Source organism: Anthonomus grandis, chromosome 16 (genome assembly GCF_022605725.1).
Source record: "Anthonomus grandis grandis chromosome 16, icAntGran1.3, whole genome shotgun sequence".
Lineage (NCBI taxonomy): Eukaryota > Metazoa > Arthropoda > Insecta > Coleoptera > Curculionidae > Anthonomus > Anthonomus grandis.
In genome coordinates, this window is record NC_065561.1 from 470308 (window position 1) to 491847 (window position 21540).

General features: G+C 33.8%; 1 protein-coding gene across 1 annotated transcript in view; it reads left to right on the plus strand.

The window, feature by feature from the left end:
• Positions 1 to 12926: 12926 nt before the first annotated feature.
• LOC126745635 (uncharacterized) overlaps positions 12927 to 21540 on the plus strand; it is a 127917-nt gene continuing 119303 nt past the window's right edge. The window contains exon 1 of the mRNA XM_050453567.1: positions 12927 to 13249. Coding sequence (XP_050309524.1) covers positions 13220 to 13249 — 30 coding nt within the window. The 5' untranslated portion in view covers positions 12927 to 13219. The remainder of the gene's footprint in view (positions 13250 to 21540) is intronic.

Here is a 21540-nt window from a genome sequence, read left to right on the forward strand (position 1 = left end):
GATTTATTATAAATTCTGATGCAGACAATAGAACTTTTTTAACCGACATTTTGTGGACGGACGAGTCAAAGTTTAGTCATGAGGGCATTACAAATTTTCATAACCTTCATTTTTGGGCTGAAGAAAATCCCCGTTTAACAAGAGAAACCAGTTTTCAAAGAAAGTTTTCTGTAAATGTGTGGATGGGACTTATTGGCCGGGATGTATTAGGACCACATTTTTTCCCAGACCATTTAAACGGGGATATTTATGAAAATTTTTTACGACATGACCTACAAGATCTTTTTGACGATATTCCTCTCGCCGTTAGAGGACGAATGATATTTCAACATGACGGCTGTCCAGCTCATTTATGGCGGTCAGTTCGGCAGTTCCTGGATGAACGTTTCCCGAATCGTTGGATTGGTAGGTCAGGTCCAATAGCTTGGCCAGCACGAAGCCCTGACTTAACCCCGCTTGATTATAGCATATGGGGTCAAATGAAAGCACTGGTTTATGCAACCCCAATAATTACCCGGGAAGATCTTATCCAAAGAATAACCAACGCTGCCCAGCAGATCAGGAATACCATAACAACTAGAACAACAAAGACTGAAATGAGAAGGCGCTGCCGAGCCTGTATTCGCAATAGAGGCTCTCATTTTGAACAAGATTTGTGAAGGTAAATACTGATAAATGCGTTACTTTACAATTTATAATAAAAATACAAAACCATGTCACCTAACTTTTAAGCATTTGTATCCTGTGAGCTAGCTTAGGTAATAAGGAAGTTTTAAGCAAATTTTGAAGAATGTAGCATAATTTTTTTCCAAAAAATATCCACTAGAAAGTGTAGTATTTTATTTAAGAAAAAAAAATTACACTTTGCATCGAGAATTTACCTATAGTTACAACTATTTGCGGGACTTTTGCCATTACAAACGTAACACTATTGTGTTGAGCATGTATTTTGCCTAAAAAGTTAAAAAAAATATACAGCGGATTTTCTGGAAACTGCCTTTTAAACCACTAAGGTCTACATTTTGAAGAAAAACAGAAAAAATTAAATATGTCGAAAACTATCAACTTTTGCATAATACATATTAGGGTTCAATTGACTTCTTACCCCCTCCCCTATCATATCTCCAAAGGAATGTATCGAATTACCAGTAACCCTGTATTGATGTCCTTAGGCGTCCATTGTTGCTCTTTACAAAAACATCTAAGAAGGGCAGTGCTGATTATTGCTAGCTAGTGCAGAAATATTGCTAGGTCTGTATCGCTTTTTATCTCAAATAATAAATGTGTCATCGACATATCGAAGCCATATCTTGGATTTGGATTGAGCTGTCCTTTTACAACTTTGCTCCTCGAACCACTTGAAAAAATGGCGAACTTATTGGAAGACATTCATCCTGCGTAAAACCTATCTTTGAATTGAAAGTAGGACTTACGAAGATAAACTGCCGAAAGGCCTATCATTCCAGTGGAAATCCAGTGCGCTCTGCAAGTGTTGTGTCCTGAGTCTTTCTCTGGTGATGTCATAGGATTCTACGATGGTCACATTTGTATAAAGACTCTTAACATCAGAGCTTACTAGCTAGTGGCTTGAAGGAGTTCGACGAAATGAGCTAAGCTTCGTATAATGAAGTCCGTATTCCTTTGTAGTGGCTGGATAATGTTCAATATGCATTTGATATCATAGACATCTTTTAGTATTAGTTTTTGAAACTGTACTTTTAACAATATAAGATAACGTGACGTGCTGTGAGGCTTTCATTTTTTCGCTCAACGCCCTTTCGCTTTATGATTTATTAGCAAGTTCTTAATCTTTTTTGAGTATAGAACTTGGGAAATTCAGGTAGTGCATAAGATATTTGGAAATGCTTCTTTCAGGAAAATGTGGACAGTTCGGATCTAGGATTTATGTGTTAAAGATGCCTTCAAAATAAATATTATATTGTCTATAAAGTTTGTCTACCAATCCAGCACTTTTGTGTATCATTTTTGCAGATATGTTGGGACTCAAATATTTGTTTTAGTTCCTGAAAAGTTATTTTTACTTTAGATAGTCTAGGTTAAAAATAAAAGTTTGATTTCAGGTAGGGAGGACAAGAAGTTGTAAGTAAAATCTGTATTGTTGTAACGAATTCCTATTGAGTTACTTATTTTATTGCGTATTACGTCACTTATAGCAAAAATCAATTTAGAAATTACTATCTCAGACGCTCAAAATTTGAAAAGAAGAAGAAAATAGACTTATTCACGCATTTAAAAGAAATATGAACTTAAATCTATAATGATACCGTTCGATATACTTAATTTAATTTCTTTAAGTTCAATAGGTTTTAAATACAATAATTTAATAATAGATTTTTTATATACCTAGGAGCTGAGCTTTAATCTATTAATCTCTGGGCTCGTTTCTTCTTTTCAATATTTTACCTAACTTTTTATGAATATTAAAATTAAAAAACGATAAAAACAACAAGAATTTTATTTTTTTTTAAATTTTAAAATACCTAATTTGAATCAACGTTTCGGTAGTTATATCTACTACCGTTATCAAGGTAATTAAAACAAAATAAAAATAAATTAAAAATATAAACAAAATATACTTATACTTATCTTTGAAATCTCCCGCTATATAATACCTTTAAAACTCCTTCCTAATTCTGCAATATTTTAAATACTTTTTTTATATAATTTCACGGTTTATTAATAGTTTGACAAACTGTTTTGAAAGATAACAAAAAATTCAAAGGTTACTTCTTTAAAATATAGTAAGATATAATTATAATAAAAGATAGTAAGTTCTAAATTGATTTTTGCTATAAGTGACGTAATACCCAATAAAATAAGTAACTCAAGAAGTTGTAAGCTAGAACTCCTAGATCAACGCATTGAACTGTTTCTAAATTTACTACACTAATTGTTTCAGAATTTCCAAGCACTTCAATAGCCTGAAAGTACCGTTTACCAGGATTTTCATTATACGTAAAGTTACTACAAGGGTCTTACAAATGAAAATAAGCATCTTCACACACTTTGATAATTTTACACTCATTGGTATTCCAAAGGGAGTCTGGTTTAGTCTGGTTTGAAGCAGCCCCCTACGTATCTTAGCAATTTCAGCCTTGTGAAATGCATACATCCTATTCCCATTCAGATTGTTATATAGTGATGTTGTGCTGAACAAGATTCGTGAAATCATAATCAATTAAAAATTGCCTAAAAAAAATTTAAAAAACTTAATTATTTAAAAAAATGGCTACCATCCAAAATAAAGCATCATTTATGTGACAGTTTAATATTATCGCTATTCGACTACGGTGATGTGGTTTATAGTTCATCTGCGACGATGCAATTAGCACACCAAATACAAAAAAGACAAAACAGCTGTATGCGTTTTTCTTACATTACACCTTATTTAAATAATAAAAATATCCTTAATATGAGTTACCGTAGAAAATTTAATTTTAACCCTCATACCTTGCAGCGTTATTTAATCCATTTTTACATCAGCATCATACAAGTTTTGTTAATAAATACAGGGTACCTCAACACTGCAGATTTCAGAAATCTTTTACATACATAGGGATTAAATTGTGGAATGGTTTACCAGATGAAGTGACGGAAATTACTTATAAAAGATTCCTAAAATACGCTAAGCAATTTCTTATTAATGATAAAATAATAATCAATAATAACCTACATTTCTTCTAAACCATGCGTGCAGGGTTGTCAGATTTTTTCGCTAAGCTAACATAGGATAACTTTTAAAATTAATATTATATTTACTGTTAGCTTCCCTTGTTTGTCTCGCGCACAACTTTCACCCTTTTTTTTCTGCCATTTGCTATTCCATTAGAAACATTATTGAGTTATTTACTACATTTTTAGGTTTTTACATAATTTAGGTTACACAGGGGTATCGCGCACAAATACACATGACTTGTGTATTTTGTATTATCGGCCACTATGGTCGCGCTGTAGTCCTTTTTGTCCTCGGGTTATATAGTATATATTTGTAAAATTGTTTGTGTGTAATTTGTATACAGGGTGTTCATTTGAAAACTTCCCACCACGGATTTATCGAAAACCACTGTTTAAAAAAAAACGCCGAAATACGTCAAAAGGTTTGTCAAGGGGGACAACTTTCTGACCTAAAATTACTTCACCCCCTTTGACCCTCTGCCCCCCAGGGTCATCCTCTTAAAATTTTTAAATGGCAAGGGGTATCGAGTAATAACTTGTTTAAAAGGTCTTTCGAAGTGTTTTATCTTGACGTTTGATTTTTTTAAATCGATCGATCCGTTTTCGAGAAAATTAGAAAAATCTTTGTTTATCTTAATTTGTTCAGATAGAAAACAAAAACCTGAAAATATCAGTTTTTATTTTAATAAGTGTTCAAAATGTTGCCCGTTTTTGACCAAACAATGATATAGGCGATATTCAAACTCCTGACGGACATTTTCAAAAACATGTTGTGGGATATCATGGCAGCTGTCGATGATGCGTTGACGAAGTTCATCCAAACTTTCAGGTTGGGGAGTAAACACAATCGATTTCAAAGACCCCATAGAAAAAAGTCTAATGGCGTTATATCAGGAGATCTAGTAGGCCATTCTATAGCCCCCCTTCGCCCTATCCATTTATCTGGATCACTCATCGTCTAGCCATTGCCGAACGGGAAGAACATAGTAAGAAAGAGCGACGTCTTGCTGGAAATATATTTCAGCCTCATCAAGTATAGGCTTTCCATCATCATCGATTTGGTTTTCAATGGATTCAGTGATAAGCGGATTGATGGTATTTTCCAACATATCCAAATAAATGTCTCCATTTAAATTTCTGCTCATAAATAATGGCCCAATCAGTTTATTTCCTAAAATGCCTGCCCATATATTAATTTTTTGAGGGTACTGGGTATGCCCTTCTACAAATGCATGAGGATTTTCATTGCTCCAATATTACAGTTTTGCTTATTAACAAATCCATTTGGATAAAATATGCATTCATCGCTGAAGCAGATATTCTTTACATGAATAGTATTATCATTAATCGCTTCAGTCATTTTTTCACAAAACTCAACTCGCCTATCGAAATCGTCCTTGGTTAACTCTTGCAATATTTTCATTTTGAATGGATGAAATTTATAATAATAATAATAATAATAATAAGCCTTTATTTCCAACAGGCAACTTGCCCAATAACAGGAAACAGTTGCAAAACAATGAAAAATATAGTTAAAAAAAAACACACACAAACAAACCTAAAAGAATGAAAAGAAAAGAAAAAGAGTAAAGTAAAGTCACATTCTCAAAAGTTATCCAAAGAATTAGAACAAATAACTATTAATATGATATAAAAACCCAATTATAAAAGTTTAACAAGATAATCGCATATTCAACAAAATTAAATTAAATTAACTGCAATATACCTACTAACTATAACTTAAACACATGGGTCTTAATCCCAAGAGTAATGATCCACCAAGATATCGACAATCACATGAACCGGAGAGAAATTTATATCGCACATGTGACAGATCCGATTAAATATAGCGCATATTGTATATAGTGGCGATTTCAACAGGATGTTAGTATGAGGCCTTGGCAGAAAGAATGCTAGGGGATGTCTAGCATTAAGCCTAGGCACCATGAAACGTACACCGGAAAGAAGTACAGGACTATCAATGAATCCATTCAGTAACCCATGCAGGAATTTTACAGAGAAGATCATTCTTCTGAGTTGTAATGGATGTAGATTGAAGCGTTCCAATAGTTGCCGATTATCAAACCCTCTTACCGGATATATGCCATCCTGCCTGAAGGCCAAAAACTTAGCAAATCTACGCTGAACAGATTCAAGGAGACCAACATGATTCTGATAGAGCGGGTTCCATATAATGCAGCCAAACTCCAGTTTTGATCTCACAAAGCAACAGAAAAGCAGTTTTAATGTAGACTCCAAAGTAAAACTCTGAGAACTTCTAATTATGAACCCAAGCCTTCTCAGGGCTGACTTGACTATGTTATTGAAGTGTGGAACGAATGTAAATTCAGAGTCAAAGGTTATACCAAGATCAGTAATTTGCTCTAATCTACTCAAAATAGTATAATTAATAAAGTAATTAAAATTTAAGGGTGTTTTTGATCTAGAGTAACTGACCACACTACACTTAGCCGCATTCAAGCCTAACCTGTTAACAGCGCACCATACCTCCAATGTATTTAGACAGTTCTGAAGAAAAACACAATCCTCCAAACCATATACATTTAAATATAGCTTCAAATCATCGGCAAAAGCCAGCCTATGACAAGTGAGTGACTCAATCAAGTCATTTATAAAAAAACTAAACAGGAGCGAACCCAGGTTCGAGCCCTGTGGCACACCCGACGTTACGTTAAAAAGTTTCGATTTAAAGCCCTCATATTCAACATATTGAGATCTACCAATCAAGTAGGAATGAAATAAATTAAATAATCTCCCTGAAAAACCATACTGAGTTAATTTATGCAGCAAAATATAGTGATCTATCCGATCAAAGGCTTTTTGGAAGTCGGTATAAATAACATCGACTTGAGTATTAACATCAAGTGATTCACAGATGTGGCTAGACAGACAGGATAAGTTAGTAACACAAGATCGCCCGCTAAAAAATCCATGCTGGTCTACAGAGATGAGTTCTTTTGCGTGACTAAATAGCGACCGATTCAGGATAATTTCGAAAAGTTTTGAGAAGTTACAGAGTAATGAGATTGGCCTGTAGTTCACGATTAAATCAGAGTCCCCAGCTTTTAAAATAGGTATTATTTTAGCAGTCTTCCAAATTTCAGGGATTTGTTCTGTTGACAGTATTAAGTTGAAAATGTAGGTCAGCGGATCTGCCAGGACACCAATGCAATCTTTAACCAAGAAGCTAGGCACACCGTCTACACCAGATGTTAACTTATTTTTGAGTTTTTTACTGGCCAAAATAATCTGGGAAGCATCAACGTTGGCAATGTCATTTATGAAGTTTAGTAACTGTGTGAACAGAGCCTAATGAAATATCAGTAGCAGCAATAATTTTGCGTAATGAAGTATTAGGATTTATTCCATAATGACTTAAAACTTCAACTTGAGTGGCTTCATCCAAAATTCGCCGATGATCACGTTTTTTATTTGCAACAGATCCAGTTTCAGTAAACTTAGTAACAAGATCCAAAACATACCTATGCAAAGTTATCTTCTCCGGATGTCTGGCGTTAAATATGACGGCAGTTTGCCGAGCACATTGTATGTTTACAGGGTGTTAGTAAATAAGTACGACAAACTTCAGGGGGTGATTCTGCATGGAAAAATAGTGACAGTTTGCTCTATAAACGTATGTCCGCAAATGCTTCGTTTTTCCGAGATACGGGGTTTTAAAGTTTTTCTCAAAAATTGACAAATTATTTATTGTTCTGAAACCAGTCGAGATATGCAAATGAAATAAATTTAGAGGGTTTTAAGAGGTAGTTATCACACTTTTTTTGACATGCAATTAAGAATTTTATGTTCACCATTGGCGCCGCGCACACGGGTATTGATCTCAATTAAAAAAAAAAAATGGTACTACGCCATTGAGATATTTTAAATAAAAATTATTTTTGGCTTCCTAGTTCAATTTGTGACAAAAAAAACCTTTCTTATCTTTTTTTCGTATATGGCGCCGTTTTTATGCAAAAAAAACATCTTGACGCGTATTTTTCATTTCTTTAATACATTATCAAGAACTATCTAATATAATAACATTAAACCAGATCAATAATAGAAAATAATAATACTAACATTTTAAATAGGCGCAAAGCTACAACAAGTGTTCAAAATGCCCTCAGACGTTACACTCTAGATTCAACTCTCGTATTCGCGCAAATATTCCTAATGTATTTCTTATTATCTCACAGCCGGCTATAATTCGATTCCTCAGGTTATAAGTTGAATAAACTTATAACTTCCCCAAATGCAAAAATCTAGAGGATTTAAATCTGACGATCGAGCAGGCCAATATTCTGTACCTCCTCTACCTATCCAACGATTTGGAAATACTGCATCTAAGTGATTACAGCTTGACCATTCTAGCTTGGCCTCTGAGATTTGGTTGCGCAGTAGCCTATCGCTAATAATGCTCGGGAGCTTATTTAAATTGAATTTTTCTGTGCAAGAGTTACTACCTTATTGTCTACGTGCGTACTTGTCATATATAAGTAAAATCGGTCGTAGCCCACCCAGTGCAGGAATTAACGTTTTCTTAATGAAGACAAAAATGTCAGTCTCCATCCAACCATTACTGCTAGCAGCGTATGCTACATCTGTTTCGCCGCCTCGATCTGCCATCCACTGGTCCCATACATTTTTGCCCTTAAAGACAATTAAAGGGGGCGCTTTGTCACCAACAGCATTCACAGCAGACAAAATTGTAACGTTCTCTCTTCCGGGACCACTTGTAACACGGGAACAAGCTATACCTCTTGCACCAACTACCTTTGTTTTAGATGGATCTATAGACAAGCTCGTCTCATCTAAATTCCAAATTTGCTGTGGAAGATCATTTAATTTTAAGTCATTTAAAACTGTCTCTAATAGGCTAAAATACTCGTTGATTATAAAAGGATCGGTCATTTTCTTTCTCGAATATTCCACCGCCTGGGGCTTTTTAATCAAAAGTTTATGTCGTTGTTTAAAATTAATAAACCAGTCTGCACCTGGCATATTATTTTTATCAGGAGTCTTAATGTTATTTTTTGTTACGTACTTAGCTACAATAAACAAAACTTCCTTTCTTGAGAGACCAAACCCCCATTTCTCAAGTGTTTTAAGACCATCTCCCAAAATCCTTTCATGTTCTAAGGAAATTGCCAAGTCCCTTCCCAGCGTTTGGCTTTTTAACCCATGGGTTCCTTTAGAATGATCATGCAGTGTTGATTTTGGGATGTGATATTTTTTTGATGCACCCCTTCTAATTTATTAATGGCTCTCGCAAGGTCCTCCTTGGTGTACTTTTTCCCCCTGTCGGATTTTCTTACATATTTTCGAACCATCGTCAGAGCTGTAACAAAAAATCAATGCTGTAGATGTATTGGGACAAGATCGGAAAAAGTTATTCGAACTTGCCCCTTACTTCTACATACGGAAAAAGATCGAACCAACTCATAATAAGACTTGTAATTGAGGTTATGATTTACTAATCCAAACAGTTTATAAAGATAGACCATTCACAACAGAGATTACCTATATAATGTTAATAACTTACCTTTTGAAGCAAAGTTTGGTAAAGGGGGTAAGCTCGAATACACAAAATAAACCAAAAAAAAAAAACATAAAACTGTATGTAGTTTACCCGAAACACCTTAAAACAAAACGTTGTCTTGTCGAGCATTGCGTGCTATTGTTTGTTTATTGTGATTCCCGCGCTGTTGCCACAACAATATGACTTTTGGAGGCTGCGTTCGGACTTGCCCCTTGTCCGATCATACCCCAACTTACCTTACTTGTTTTATTTTCCTACTTGAATGTATGTTCCTTAGGTTTAGCTGTGTTTAACTTTAATATAAACATTTTCAAAGTTCTAATATAGTGGTTTTATTTCCTCAGGGTGCCGGGTGGTATCTATAATATAACTTAATATTATTGTAACGAAACATTAAAACAAAAAACTTGCTTTCAGGTTCAGCCAGCTTGAAAAGTGTATTTTACTTATATGTTACTTGTCAAAAAAAGTCAATGTTACTTGCATACAGGACTCACCAGTACAGCCCCTACTTATCCTATAACGTTGACCAATTTAATTGTGATCACCCATTGTGATTACTTATAAAATTAGATAAAAGTGATCTTCTAGTTGCATTTCTGCCACATATTAGCCAGTAATAGTAAGTACCAGTGTACCAGTAATAAAATAATATTAAAATGTACGAAATATAAATTCTTGAATGAAATATTTGTTATATTCGCTTGAGAATTTTGATTTATATCATACCTTTTTTTGACATTATATATCAATGACTTGTACCGCATAATGATTTTAATCAAAATTAAAGACTTAAGTCATAACTTTGACTTAAATCATGCTATTTTGACTTAAGTCTTTAGTAAAATGACTTGACTTAAAAGAAAACGATCTAAGTCAAGACTTAAGATTTAACACATTGAGCTCCGCGTGCCCACCGGTGGGCATTTCGAGTTTGCTTTCTGGGACCACATGCCCACCGGTGGGCACATCGCATCGCTTATTCAGGGACCACATGCTCACTCGTCAGCATGGATTACATTGATTCTGCTTATACCAAACGACGGTCTGGTCCCAGGATGTGGCAAAAAATATATTAGGTTGGGCAGTTTGGATAGTTTAGGTATTTAGTTTATAAGAGTAGAAAAAAACAACATTTGAGTTAATATACCATGTTATATTACCTTAAAACAGAAAAAATACTCTTAAAACTTAAAAATAAATTGTCATAAAAAACAGTCGTTTTCTTATGTAACCAAAACTTAAAATACTATAAAAATGACTAACCTAAATATAATAAAACTTACTAAAACGACCTAACGTTTGACGAAATACACACTGCCACAAAGAAACTGCTGACACTAAAGTTTTAAGCCAAATCTTTTTGGAAGCTAATAATACAAAGGGGAATATTACACGGTACACACATTGTATTGACCTTTTTCGCATTTTTTCGGGCGTACGCAGCATTGTAAGCCATTGACATGGTGCTGTAGCATTAAGTGCATCTCTTTCGAGTAACTCGTTTTTGGCCTTCCACTTCCTTCAACGTGCAGCGTTGCGTTCTTGACGTGGAAGGACGAGAAACAGTATTTGGTTTTTCGTCGTTTTCAATGAGACCTGAAACTACCTCTTCTTTAAAAGTGGTGATGCTGATTTTTTTCTTGTTTATTTCATTGTAAAGATGTAACGCGTTTACTATTGTTGTAGCAGTAATGAGATGAAACACTAGGCGTTTGTACCATTTTGAAGTTCGCCTTAGAAAATTCGCGTATGCTGACATTTGATCCGACAAGTCGATAAAGGCCTTGCCCTGATTATAGTCAACAATTACTTTCGGTTTAATAACTTCCTTTCCTTTCTTTGCTATAGTAATGGTAGAATCATCGTGTTTGGTGCTTAGCATGATGACGTGTCTCTTATCCTTCCACTTCAGGACTACAGTTTTGTCATTACCTTGCCGAGCTACAATTCCACCTCGATTCAACTTTTCCTTTATTACCTATGGATTACCTTTGCGGTTTGCTCTAATTGTACCAACTAAATGCGTTTTTCGGTCAAGTAGTCTTTTGGATAATGATACGCTCGTGTACCAGTTGTCAGTGTAAAGTGTGCGGCCACTGTTCAAAAGACCTTCCATCAATTCCATGACTACCTTTTCAGAAACTGAAAATTCACTTGATTTTTCTTTGCCGGTATATACTTTGAAATCCCAGGTGTATTCTCCAGATACACGCAACTTGAAAAGCTTTACGCTTATTGGGTATATATTGTCTGAAATAAATGCGTCCTTGAAACGGGACGTTACTTTCGTCGATACAAATGTCTTTTTCGGGCATGTAGGAGGACTCAAATTTCTTTTGCAGCATGTCAAGAAATTCGGATATTTTGTAAAGTCGGTCATCAGAGTGTCTGTCCTTCTCATTATACAACGATTTGGTTGACCAATAATCCCATAACTGAGGTATTGGAAGAAGGCCCATCCATAATATAATGCCAAAAAATTTTCGCATTTCCACGGGATTGGTATCCACCCATTTCGGCACCTTGGCCTTCCCGTTTGGATCTGCTATTGCCGCAGCAATTCGCTGTGAAGCAAACCTATTGGTTTCAGTCACAAATGGATTAATCATCTCATCGTCGATAAAATAGTTAAAGAATTCAGTTGGTTCTTTCCCTGTAAAGTCTGCACTAACAGCTGGAATAACACCAACATTCTGACGGCTTTCACTGAAAGACAGTCGGTCTCCTTGAACGTGATCTCATTTTTGCTTAGTAGTTAAAGTCGCTAGAAGTACGTTATCGTCTAGATCTTCGTCTTCGGATAATAATATGGCAGAATTATCTAAATTATTACCGGATGAATCGTTATCCTTTAACAGGAATAAAATCTTTATCTACGAGCGAATCATCTGAAAATCCGGTAATTTCATCTTCTATTATATGTCATGACTCGTCGTCGGACAGATTCTCCAGCTCATTTGCCAACTCCTAATCCGATAGATATTTCTTAACCATATTTGCTTAACTCTGAAACAAAAAAACACATTAAAGTTAGGGTCCACGGGTGGGCATTCGGTCCCAAAATGGAAAATAGCATTCTGGGACCACGTGCCCACCCGTGGGTCACCGCAAAAAAACTTACAAAAACAGCCAAAAGTCGACAGAGTATTGATCCACAAACAACATAAACTGCAAAAAAATAACTATTAACAAAAAATATCCAGAATGAAAATTTGGTCCCTGGAAGTAAAATCCAAATGCCCCACCGGTGGGTATGCGGGGCTCAACGTGTTAAATCATTTAAATGTTGAACTCGATTTGACTTAAAACTTAAATCTTTTGATTTTGGATGTGACTTAAAACTCAAGACTTAAGTCTATTTAAATTTGACTCGTTGCAACTCTGATTGTATAACATTTATAATAACTTAGCAATCATATAAATAAGTATATTCTAATTCCCTGAAATAAGTTATTAAGAGTAAGTATTATTTTTTTGAAAATAAAAAAAACGCATACCATATAATACGTCAATTTTAATTTAAATTCATAAAAACCCAAAAATCGGTACAGTCTTCAATAAAAAACAACGGAACCATTTCTTTGACCTTTTCGCGGTCAAAAATATGTGTTAATCAATTCGCAAATCTGTTCATCGAACTGGTTAGTCTGGTATACCGCATACTTACCTCTGCTTCTTTAGTTTAATTTACTATTAAGTGGAACTTTCGTTTGAACTACCTTAGGCTTATCGGTGCATTTTCAAGTACCTAACCGCGGGAATTGGTAGTACCACCAAAGCGTGCCAAATTTAGATGGTACCATATTAATGTTTTTATACGTACGTACGGTGTGTAGTTCAGGTGTGTGATTCTTGACCATCACGTTGCTAGTGACATTCAACTTGAATTGACTTTGGTGCGTTTTTGTATAATAAACGTTATTGTTATATTGTTTTGTTTAATTGGGACTTTATAAGTTAATGGAGATGAAGACTCTATTATATTTTGTTGTAAGTATAAACAGTCTTTATAATATTTATTTATTTTACTGTGTGTAATAGGCACGTTTATTTTCTGGTTGATTTTATAAAATGATTTATCACAGATCTAAGGATAGGTTGAAGATATTGATTTTTTTGAGTCTCTATGGTGTTTTAAATAATCATACCCGATATATAATAAATGCTATAGGATCGGTATAATTGTAAAAAATTGCCCTTTTAATACCCGTTTAAGTTTTTTTACCATATTATAAAATTCTTATTAGTTTTTGAACTATAGGCTGCTTTGTGAAAAATTAAAATTAATAATTTGGTTGAATTTCGCAAAAATTGTAAAATGTTGGAGACATTAATTACATTTTTGAGTTTAAAATTTTTTCCGCTCTACAACATAATAACTATATTAATGTTCTAGCTATTACACTATCGATTTAGGTTTTCTAAATATGAACCCGGATATCTCGTTGCTTTTTTTTGGTACTAATAACATTACAATTTTTTCATTATCTTACAAATTTTTATCGTCATAAGTCTACTAAATAACGGCACAAAATTAGAGTTTATTAAAAAGGCTTAATACTAGTTGTAAATTTATACAGTTATTTTAGTTACTTTTAAAGATAATATGTAAGAGAAAGGTGATTTTATGGCAATCGGACAATATGTAACCTAAGCAAGGATATTTTCAGTTTCGTGTTTGTGACCTAATATCTTCAATATTGTGGAGGGTTGTTGAGTGGGATCAGAAATAAAACAGAAACCTGGTTACTTAAATGTCGACGTTTCGACTTATATTAAATCATCCTCAGAACACTGAAATGGATAATGTTTAAAAAAAAATATTCAAGTAATCACAGAGATGAAACAAAATAATTTGAAGCACATAAAAAACATTATTGAAATAAATTTTCTTTACGTGTACAAAACTTAAAACAACAAAAAAAAAACAAAAACCACGGCACAATTAAAATTACATTCAGGTACAATCCGTTAAAAAATAATAAAATTTATTTCTTTATCTAATCTTAGAAATACTCTTTATCTTAGAAAAGGCGTAAAACTAATTTTAAGGGGTAAACTGAGGGAGTGCACACTTTTGACGGCCAAAATTTTATGTACGCATATCTTTTTTTAAAAATTAAGCTACACCAGAATATGGGCCATACAAAAATCTAAATTTTATGTTTCTTGCATTTTTTTGATAATACGAATAGTTTTTGAGAAAATCACCGATGAATAAAAGGCTACCAATAACGTAATAATTAAAATTTAAACAGATAATATTAAGTAGTAGGCTGTGACTATTTGTTTTAGGACATTTTTTAAGCGGCACGACATTTAACAATAAATAGGTAGACTGGTTTTGCTATTGTTGAAACTTTGTTATTGAGGTTTTTTCAATAAATTGATGAACAATTATTATTTACATTAAAGAATGACGGTTTATAAAAATACAAAAATTGGTTAAAAAATTATTTAACATTTATTAACATAATAATTAATTATTTTTTAAATAAACAATAAACTTCTGAGGAACAAATATTTTTTTTATAAAAAGTACTCGAAATGCGCACCCGCTGCAATACAAGCCTTCATTCGTCTTCTCATAGATTGTCTTACTCGCTCTAAAATTCCGGGAGTATTTCTTATTGTTTCAAAGGCATCAATAATTCTTTGCCTTAGGACCTCGAGCGAAGGCACTTGATCAGGATTATAGACGAGGCTTTTTACATATCCCCAGAAAAAAAAATCCAGAAGATTGCACTCGGGGGAGCGTGGAGGCCATGGTATTGGGCCTGCTCTACCAATCCATCTCTCAGGAAACACAAAGTTTAAATAGTCACGCACTGTTATACGAAAATGACGGTGCCTCCCCATGCATAAACCACATGTTTGCTCCCACATTTAAAGGTACATTGTCTAGTAAACTATTTAAATGGTGCTATAGAAAGTCTAAATAAGTGTCGCCAACTAAAATTCTAGGAAAAAAGAAAGGACCATTTAACTCATCTCCCACTAAACCTGCCCATACATTGAGGCTAAAGTGCTCCTGGTGGTGAGATTGCCTAATTTCGTGCGGATTCTCTGCTGCCCAAACATGCACATTGTGAAAATTCACCACCCCTTTCCGCGAAAAATGAGGTTCGTCTGTGAATAGAATACTTGATAAAAAATTATTATCTCTCGCGCATCTCTGAAATAACCACCTTGCAAACTGTAGGCGCCTTGGGAAATCTTGAGGTAGCAAAGCTTGAACTCTTTGAATATGGTATGGATACAAGCTATTTTCGTGCAAAACCCGCCAGACAGTTGCATGAGAAACATCCAAATTCTGAGCTATTTGTCAGGCCAGGATCGTCGTCGATGGCATTGTAAATTTGCTCCTCTGTCACTGGGTTTCGTGCTTGTTGCGGTCTGCCTGCATTGTTCCTGGGGGTCCGAAAACTACCGTATTCCCTAAGATGCCGATGTGACTCTGAAAATGTTCGTACATTCGGGAGTCGGCGATTAGAAAACCTAAACTGATACAATCTTTGAGCTTCATAAGCGTTACCATCAGCAAGACCATAAACAAAATGGATGTCTGCAAGATGTTCGAATGAATAACGTTCATTTTCCATTTTAGCAATGTTAGCGTTTAGAAATAAAACATAGGAATAAAAACTACACTTTAAATCTAAAACGGGAAGTAAACTACTGGTAACTACTAATTTATTTTACACCTAAACCTCAAAAATAAAAATGTCAACAATTGCGAAACACAGCCTACTTCCTACATTTTTTCTTTGATTTTTAATTTACGATATTGCTATCCTTTTATTCACCAGCGATTTTCTCAAAAACTAATAGTCGTATGAAAAAAATGCAGGAGACCAAAAATTAAAATTTTTGTATTGTCTATTTTTTGGTGTAGCTTAATTTAAAAAATATGTATGTACACATAAAATTTTGGCCGTCAAAAGTGTGCACTCCCTCAGTTTACCCCTTAAAATTAGTTTTACGCCTTTTCTAAGATAAAAAGTAAATAGACCAAATTTCATTAAATTTGATGCAAAACTGTAGATACAGTTTTAAAAAATCGATTTTTTTACACTTCTTGCGATGGCTGTAGCTTGAAGGGGGTGCATTTTAGGACCCATATTTATAGGAAAAAAAGTCTTATTTTGACCTCAGGAATACGCCCTTAAAATATATGTAGTGAATTTTGAAACAAAATGGTTTAAAAATTTAACAAAGTACACCTTTCCAAAAAATGTAGAAGTAACTTTAGCTTTGGGCAATAAATTTAATCTACCTTATGATAATCATGACTTTCGTCTTGAGCAGATTATTATCGATATAGAGTATGCTATTGGCCTTACAAATAATGATGTTAATGAGTTAAAAATACAAAAAAAAACCAATCTATTAACATAATTACTAATTTTCTATACTCATCTATTCTGCATAAATTATATAAATAAAAAAAAACATCCTAAAATATAGTAACAAAACGAAAGAATTTAAAAAAAATGCCAGTGACGTAACATACGAAGGGACTTAATCCTTTTTTACCTCAAATCTGCGAGGTGATAAAATATTTTTTTATAAGAAGTTAACTGTTAGATTCTCCATTTAATTTGGAAAAAAAGTTACTCTTCCAAAATTATGATTTAATACATTGTTTTAAAATATCTTAATTTAATTGTTCTGAAAACCGACTAAAATTTTGCAAAAATTTATAAAAAAAAGGAACTCGGGCTTGGATTTGTAAAAAAGTTGATTATAAAAGATGATCAAAAGTTACTTTAAGTCATTATTTCATTTGACAGGTTTAATTTAAGATTGAAGCCTAAAAATATATATTTTTTAAAGTTTTTGCAGCATTTTAACTGGCGTTTTTGTACGAATTGCGTAACTAAGATATTTTAAAAACAGTGCCTTAAATCATAATTTTGCAAGAGTAACTTTTTTCCAAATTAAATGAAGAATTTAAAACAGTTGACTTCCTATAAAAAAATATTTTAAAACCTCGCAGATTTGCGGTAAGAAACTCCTTCCGTATGTTACGCCACTGGCACTTTTTTTTAAATTATCTTCATCAGTAATTGATAATTCACTACAATAACCTGCATGCGAAATTTAATTAAAATTAAGCTGGTAGTTTAAAATTTATGATAAATCAACAAATAATTATTCTTAACTTTAACACCCTGTATCTTTGTTATTAAACATTTCTGAGAAAAATTTTATGATGAAAGTCTATTTCTTTTTAAATTCTGTATCACGTATGAAAATTAGTGACATTTAAACTGGACCCCCTGTATATTACTAAAAAGGAATTGGATACCTTGGAAATGGGTATCTTTTTATTAAAACATAACATTTTCAAAATGTACAGGGTACCTTTTCTCAGGATCTACAGGGTGTGCCAGCAAAATTTCTTTAAACAAAAGTGTTTTCGTTTCAAGCGAATTTTTAAATTATTGGAGTTTCATTAATACAGGGTGTTCAAAAAGTGCTGCACCGACTTTAACACCAGAATTTTAAATGGGACACCCCGTATATTTTTAGATTCCTTGGGAGAAATAAAGACAACTTTGATAAGTACTACCTATCCGAATTTTGTGTAGTTTAGACAAAAATTAAGGTTTTGTATTTTTTTTTAGCAAATTTATGTCCTCGGCATACAGTGTTTTGTAATGTTGGTAATTAAGACTTTTTAATAAAATTCCTACCACGACTTAAGAAGACTACCTCCTATTGATCGACATGATATTTCAGGTAATAAGGTATATTTTTAAATTTTCAATTTGCAATATTTTAGTTTTTTTTAATGGAATACCCTGTATTTTATAAAGTAATTTTAAAAAGAGCAAAAAAAGCTATGCATCGATATAATGAAGAGTGGTCGAGCTAAGTGATCTAAGTGCCAAAATTAAAAATTGCTACAAATTAAAGAAAACTTGACAAATAAGGAAAATAAAACAAATGTAATTTTTTTTATGGAAAATTGGCTTTATTAACAAACACAGAGATAAACTAAAACAAATGTTCTGTGGTAAGACATCAAAGAAACTTCGTAAAGCAAAATAAGTGAAGAAATAGCGGAAATGATCTAAGTCCACAAAAATAATAAATGATTAAAAATCTAAAATAGTGGTAAAAATGCCCTATTGTCCTGATCAATGTACTTTAGCATTGCGCGAAGGTCTTTTTTCTTACTTTCCTTTATTTGCTCAACATCAGGCGAGGCTAAGAGCTCAACCGACTTTAAATTTTGCACAGTCACACCCTTTTTTAATACACTTCTATTAAGTCACTGAAATTTTTCTTGTACAATACTATGTCGGGCTCTTCTTTCGTCACACGTAACCACGACGCTTGTGTAATGCCTAGTTTAGTTGTATTTATAAGTTTTGATGATAGTTTATCAAAATCAAAAAAAGGTACATTCACCCATATCTAAGAATCTGTATGGCCTGGAAGGTCTAGCAGCCGCAATTGCCGTTTTGACATCGTTTACTGTCTGAAGCTTAGAACGTTTTGCTTGTTTCTCGATAAGGGCAAAATCTCTATCTACTATGGCCGGAAACTACAAATTTATGGTCAATGGTGTCAAAATGTCCATTGGCTACTAATAAAATGTATAAGAAAATGAACATTCGGTTTTTTAATTTCCCCTTCGCAGTTATCACTCCATATACATAGTTTTCGCTTATAAGTTGAAAGCTGACCTGTGTTCAAGGCTTGTAGAAGACATGATGTCATTTGGTTGTCACCTCGGCCCGACAGTCCTTCATGCCAGATGCACATTATCCCATCTGACGTATCTTGCACATGTATTCCAAAATTGTAGCATGACAACTGGCGGCTGTAATACATACTACTATGCGTTAATTTTGGTAGGAAAAAAACTTTCTGTAGATCCATGGTAATGGTACAGGTATCGCTACCTGGAAGAGTACTACTCGCACTGTCTTCTTGAATGACCTTTAGAGCTTTATCTGTTTTTCTATGATGCAACTTCAGCTTGTTTTTAGCTTTTTTTGATACATTAAAGTCTATGTCCTTGCTTCTTAAAAAAAGTAAATCACAAGTCTTGCACGTATCAACTCTAGGTCTTCTAAAAGAAAGATTTGGAAAATCCTTTATAAAAACTCTTCTATAGAATTTGTATGTTATAATGCAACCAGGATGTTTTATTTTAAAAGCGTTGAATAGCTTATAGACATTAAGGTCCGGACAGAGATATTCTTTTTCACTTTGGGAACGGCTGTAATGGCTCTCGTCCCTCGGAAAGCTGTTGATGTGGTCTTTTACCATCTCTCTATCATGAAGAGTGTACTTGAATTTTTTACAACTTCCTCGTTTATCCTTGAAGGTTGTATGCCCCTTCTTTTTACGCCTAACAAGCGTGGTAATCTTTTGCGGACTGATAGCAAATATGTTCAAAAACGTTTTTTTACATACCCTTTTTACGTTACCTTGCCCATCTGGAACAGCAAAAGCTATGGTACATTGTCGTCTGCTTTCTGCTGAATCATCGTAGGTACCATGGTGGCGACGTTGGACTGATAAAACTTGCAATAATCCCATGAGATAGCTGCCTTGCTCGTTGAGTTCAAGGCCATGGTATAGATCAAAAAGCTTAACTTTCATACCAATCACATCCCTACAGCTAAATTTACATTTACAGGTGATCTGAAATTAAAAAAATCTCAGGGTAATATAACTATCGGCTACAAAGATTTGACTATCGGGCCGCGCCGCGAGCGGTCTAAAATTTCAAGCGAAATATCGTTAAGAATCTCGTACTAACCTCATTTTTGGGAACGGCTTTTCCAGGTTTTTGCAGCTTTGATTTTTGTGTAACATCAGATTTTCCACTCAATCTAGCTTCACTCTGTTTTTTTCTTCTTGATTTCGTATTTGTATTATCGCCAAACGCAATAGAGTTCATTGTAATTACTTTAACATATAAATACACAGACAATAACAATCGAATCTAACGACAAATCAACCAAGAATATCGACCTGCATACCGGCACTTAGATCAATTAGCAAAGAATATGATGCCGGACATAGAGGTAGCCCCATCTTTGGACTTCGTTTGCAAGCCCTAGGGTGAAATTGGCACTTAGATCTCATAGTAGGATATTGGCGGTGGCACAAAAAACGAAAATGCATATTTTGGCACTTAGATCATTTAGCTCGACCACTCTTCATATATACAGTGACCGCCTAAAGTTCCGCATAAATTCGATAAAAATTAGAGACATGGTTTTTCGAGAAAACGCTCAGACCCGTCGATTTTTATTTTAAGTTGCGCATTATTTCACATAAATTTTTGTATACAGGGTGGAACAAAAAAAAAGATATGATCATCGGTAATTTTTTTAAATGAAATGCTATATTTTTTATTGCATTTATGAAATATAGGCGAAATTCCAAGCAAGTTTCGTATAACACACCTTATCTCAAAACTCAACTGTTTCCGAAATATTTACATTTAAATAACAAGAAAACAAATAAGTACGTCTATTTACAAATTAAGGTGAAATCGAGGATAAAAATAATGTTACAAACACTGTCAATTATTTCTATTTCCATGGTTGCACTTGTAAAGAATCTCCATTTTCGAATGTCACTGTCGGTTCGAAAATTAATAGTTTTTATCAGAATAAATTATGGCTAATTTAAAGGAAACCCAACGAATTGAAATTTTGATGATGCTAGGGTACGGGGATCGAGTGCGCACGCAAAAAAAAGTAAGTGAATTGTTTAATGCCAAAAACCCAAACCATCATAACTTCAGGTCATGTTAGCGATTTGCCAAGATCAGATCGTCCAAAAATTTCTAAAGAAACAAAATTAAACATTCTGCTCTCCGTTGAAGAAAATCCAAATAATGCAACTTTACAAATTTCAATTGATAATAATATAGCCGGAACGTCAGTAAGACGCATCTTAAAAGCAAATGAATACCACCCTTATAAAATTAGACTAATACACGAATTAAATGAGGACGATCCTGATCGAAGAAACCAATTTTGTGAGCAAATGATGAACATTTGCATATTTGCAATAATAACCGTCAGTTTGTGTTACGAGTTTTGTTTTCGGATGAAGCAACTTTTTGTTTAAACAGTGTCATAAATCGGCAAAATTGTCGGTACTGGTCAGTGTCAAATCCACACTGGGCAACTGAGGCTCATACACAGTACCGTAAATCTATTAATGTTTGGGCTGGTATCGTGGAAAATAAAGTAATAGGGCCATACTTTTTTGAAGAAAACTTAACAGGGCAACGCTATTTG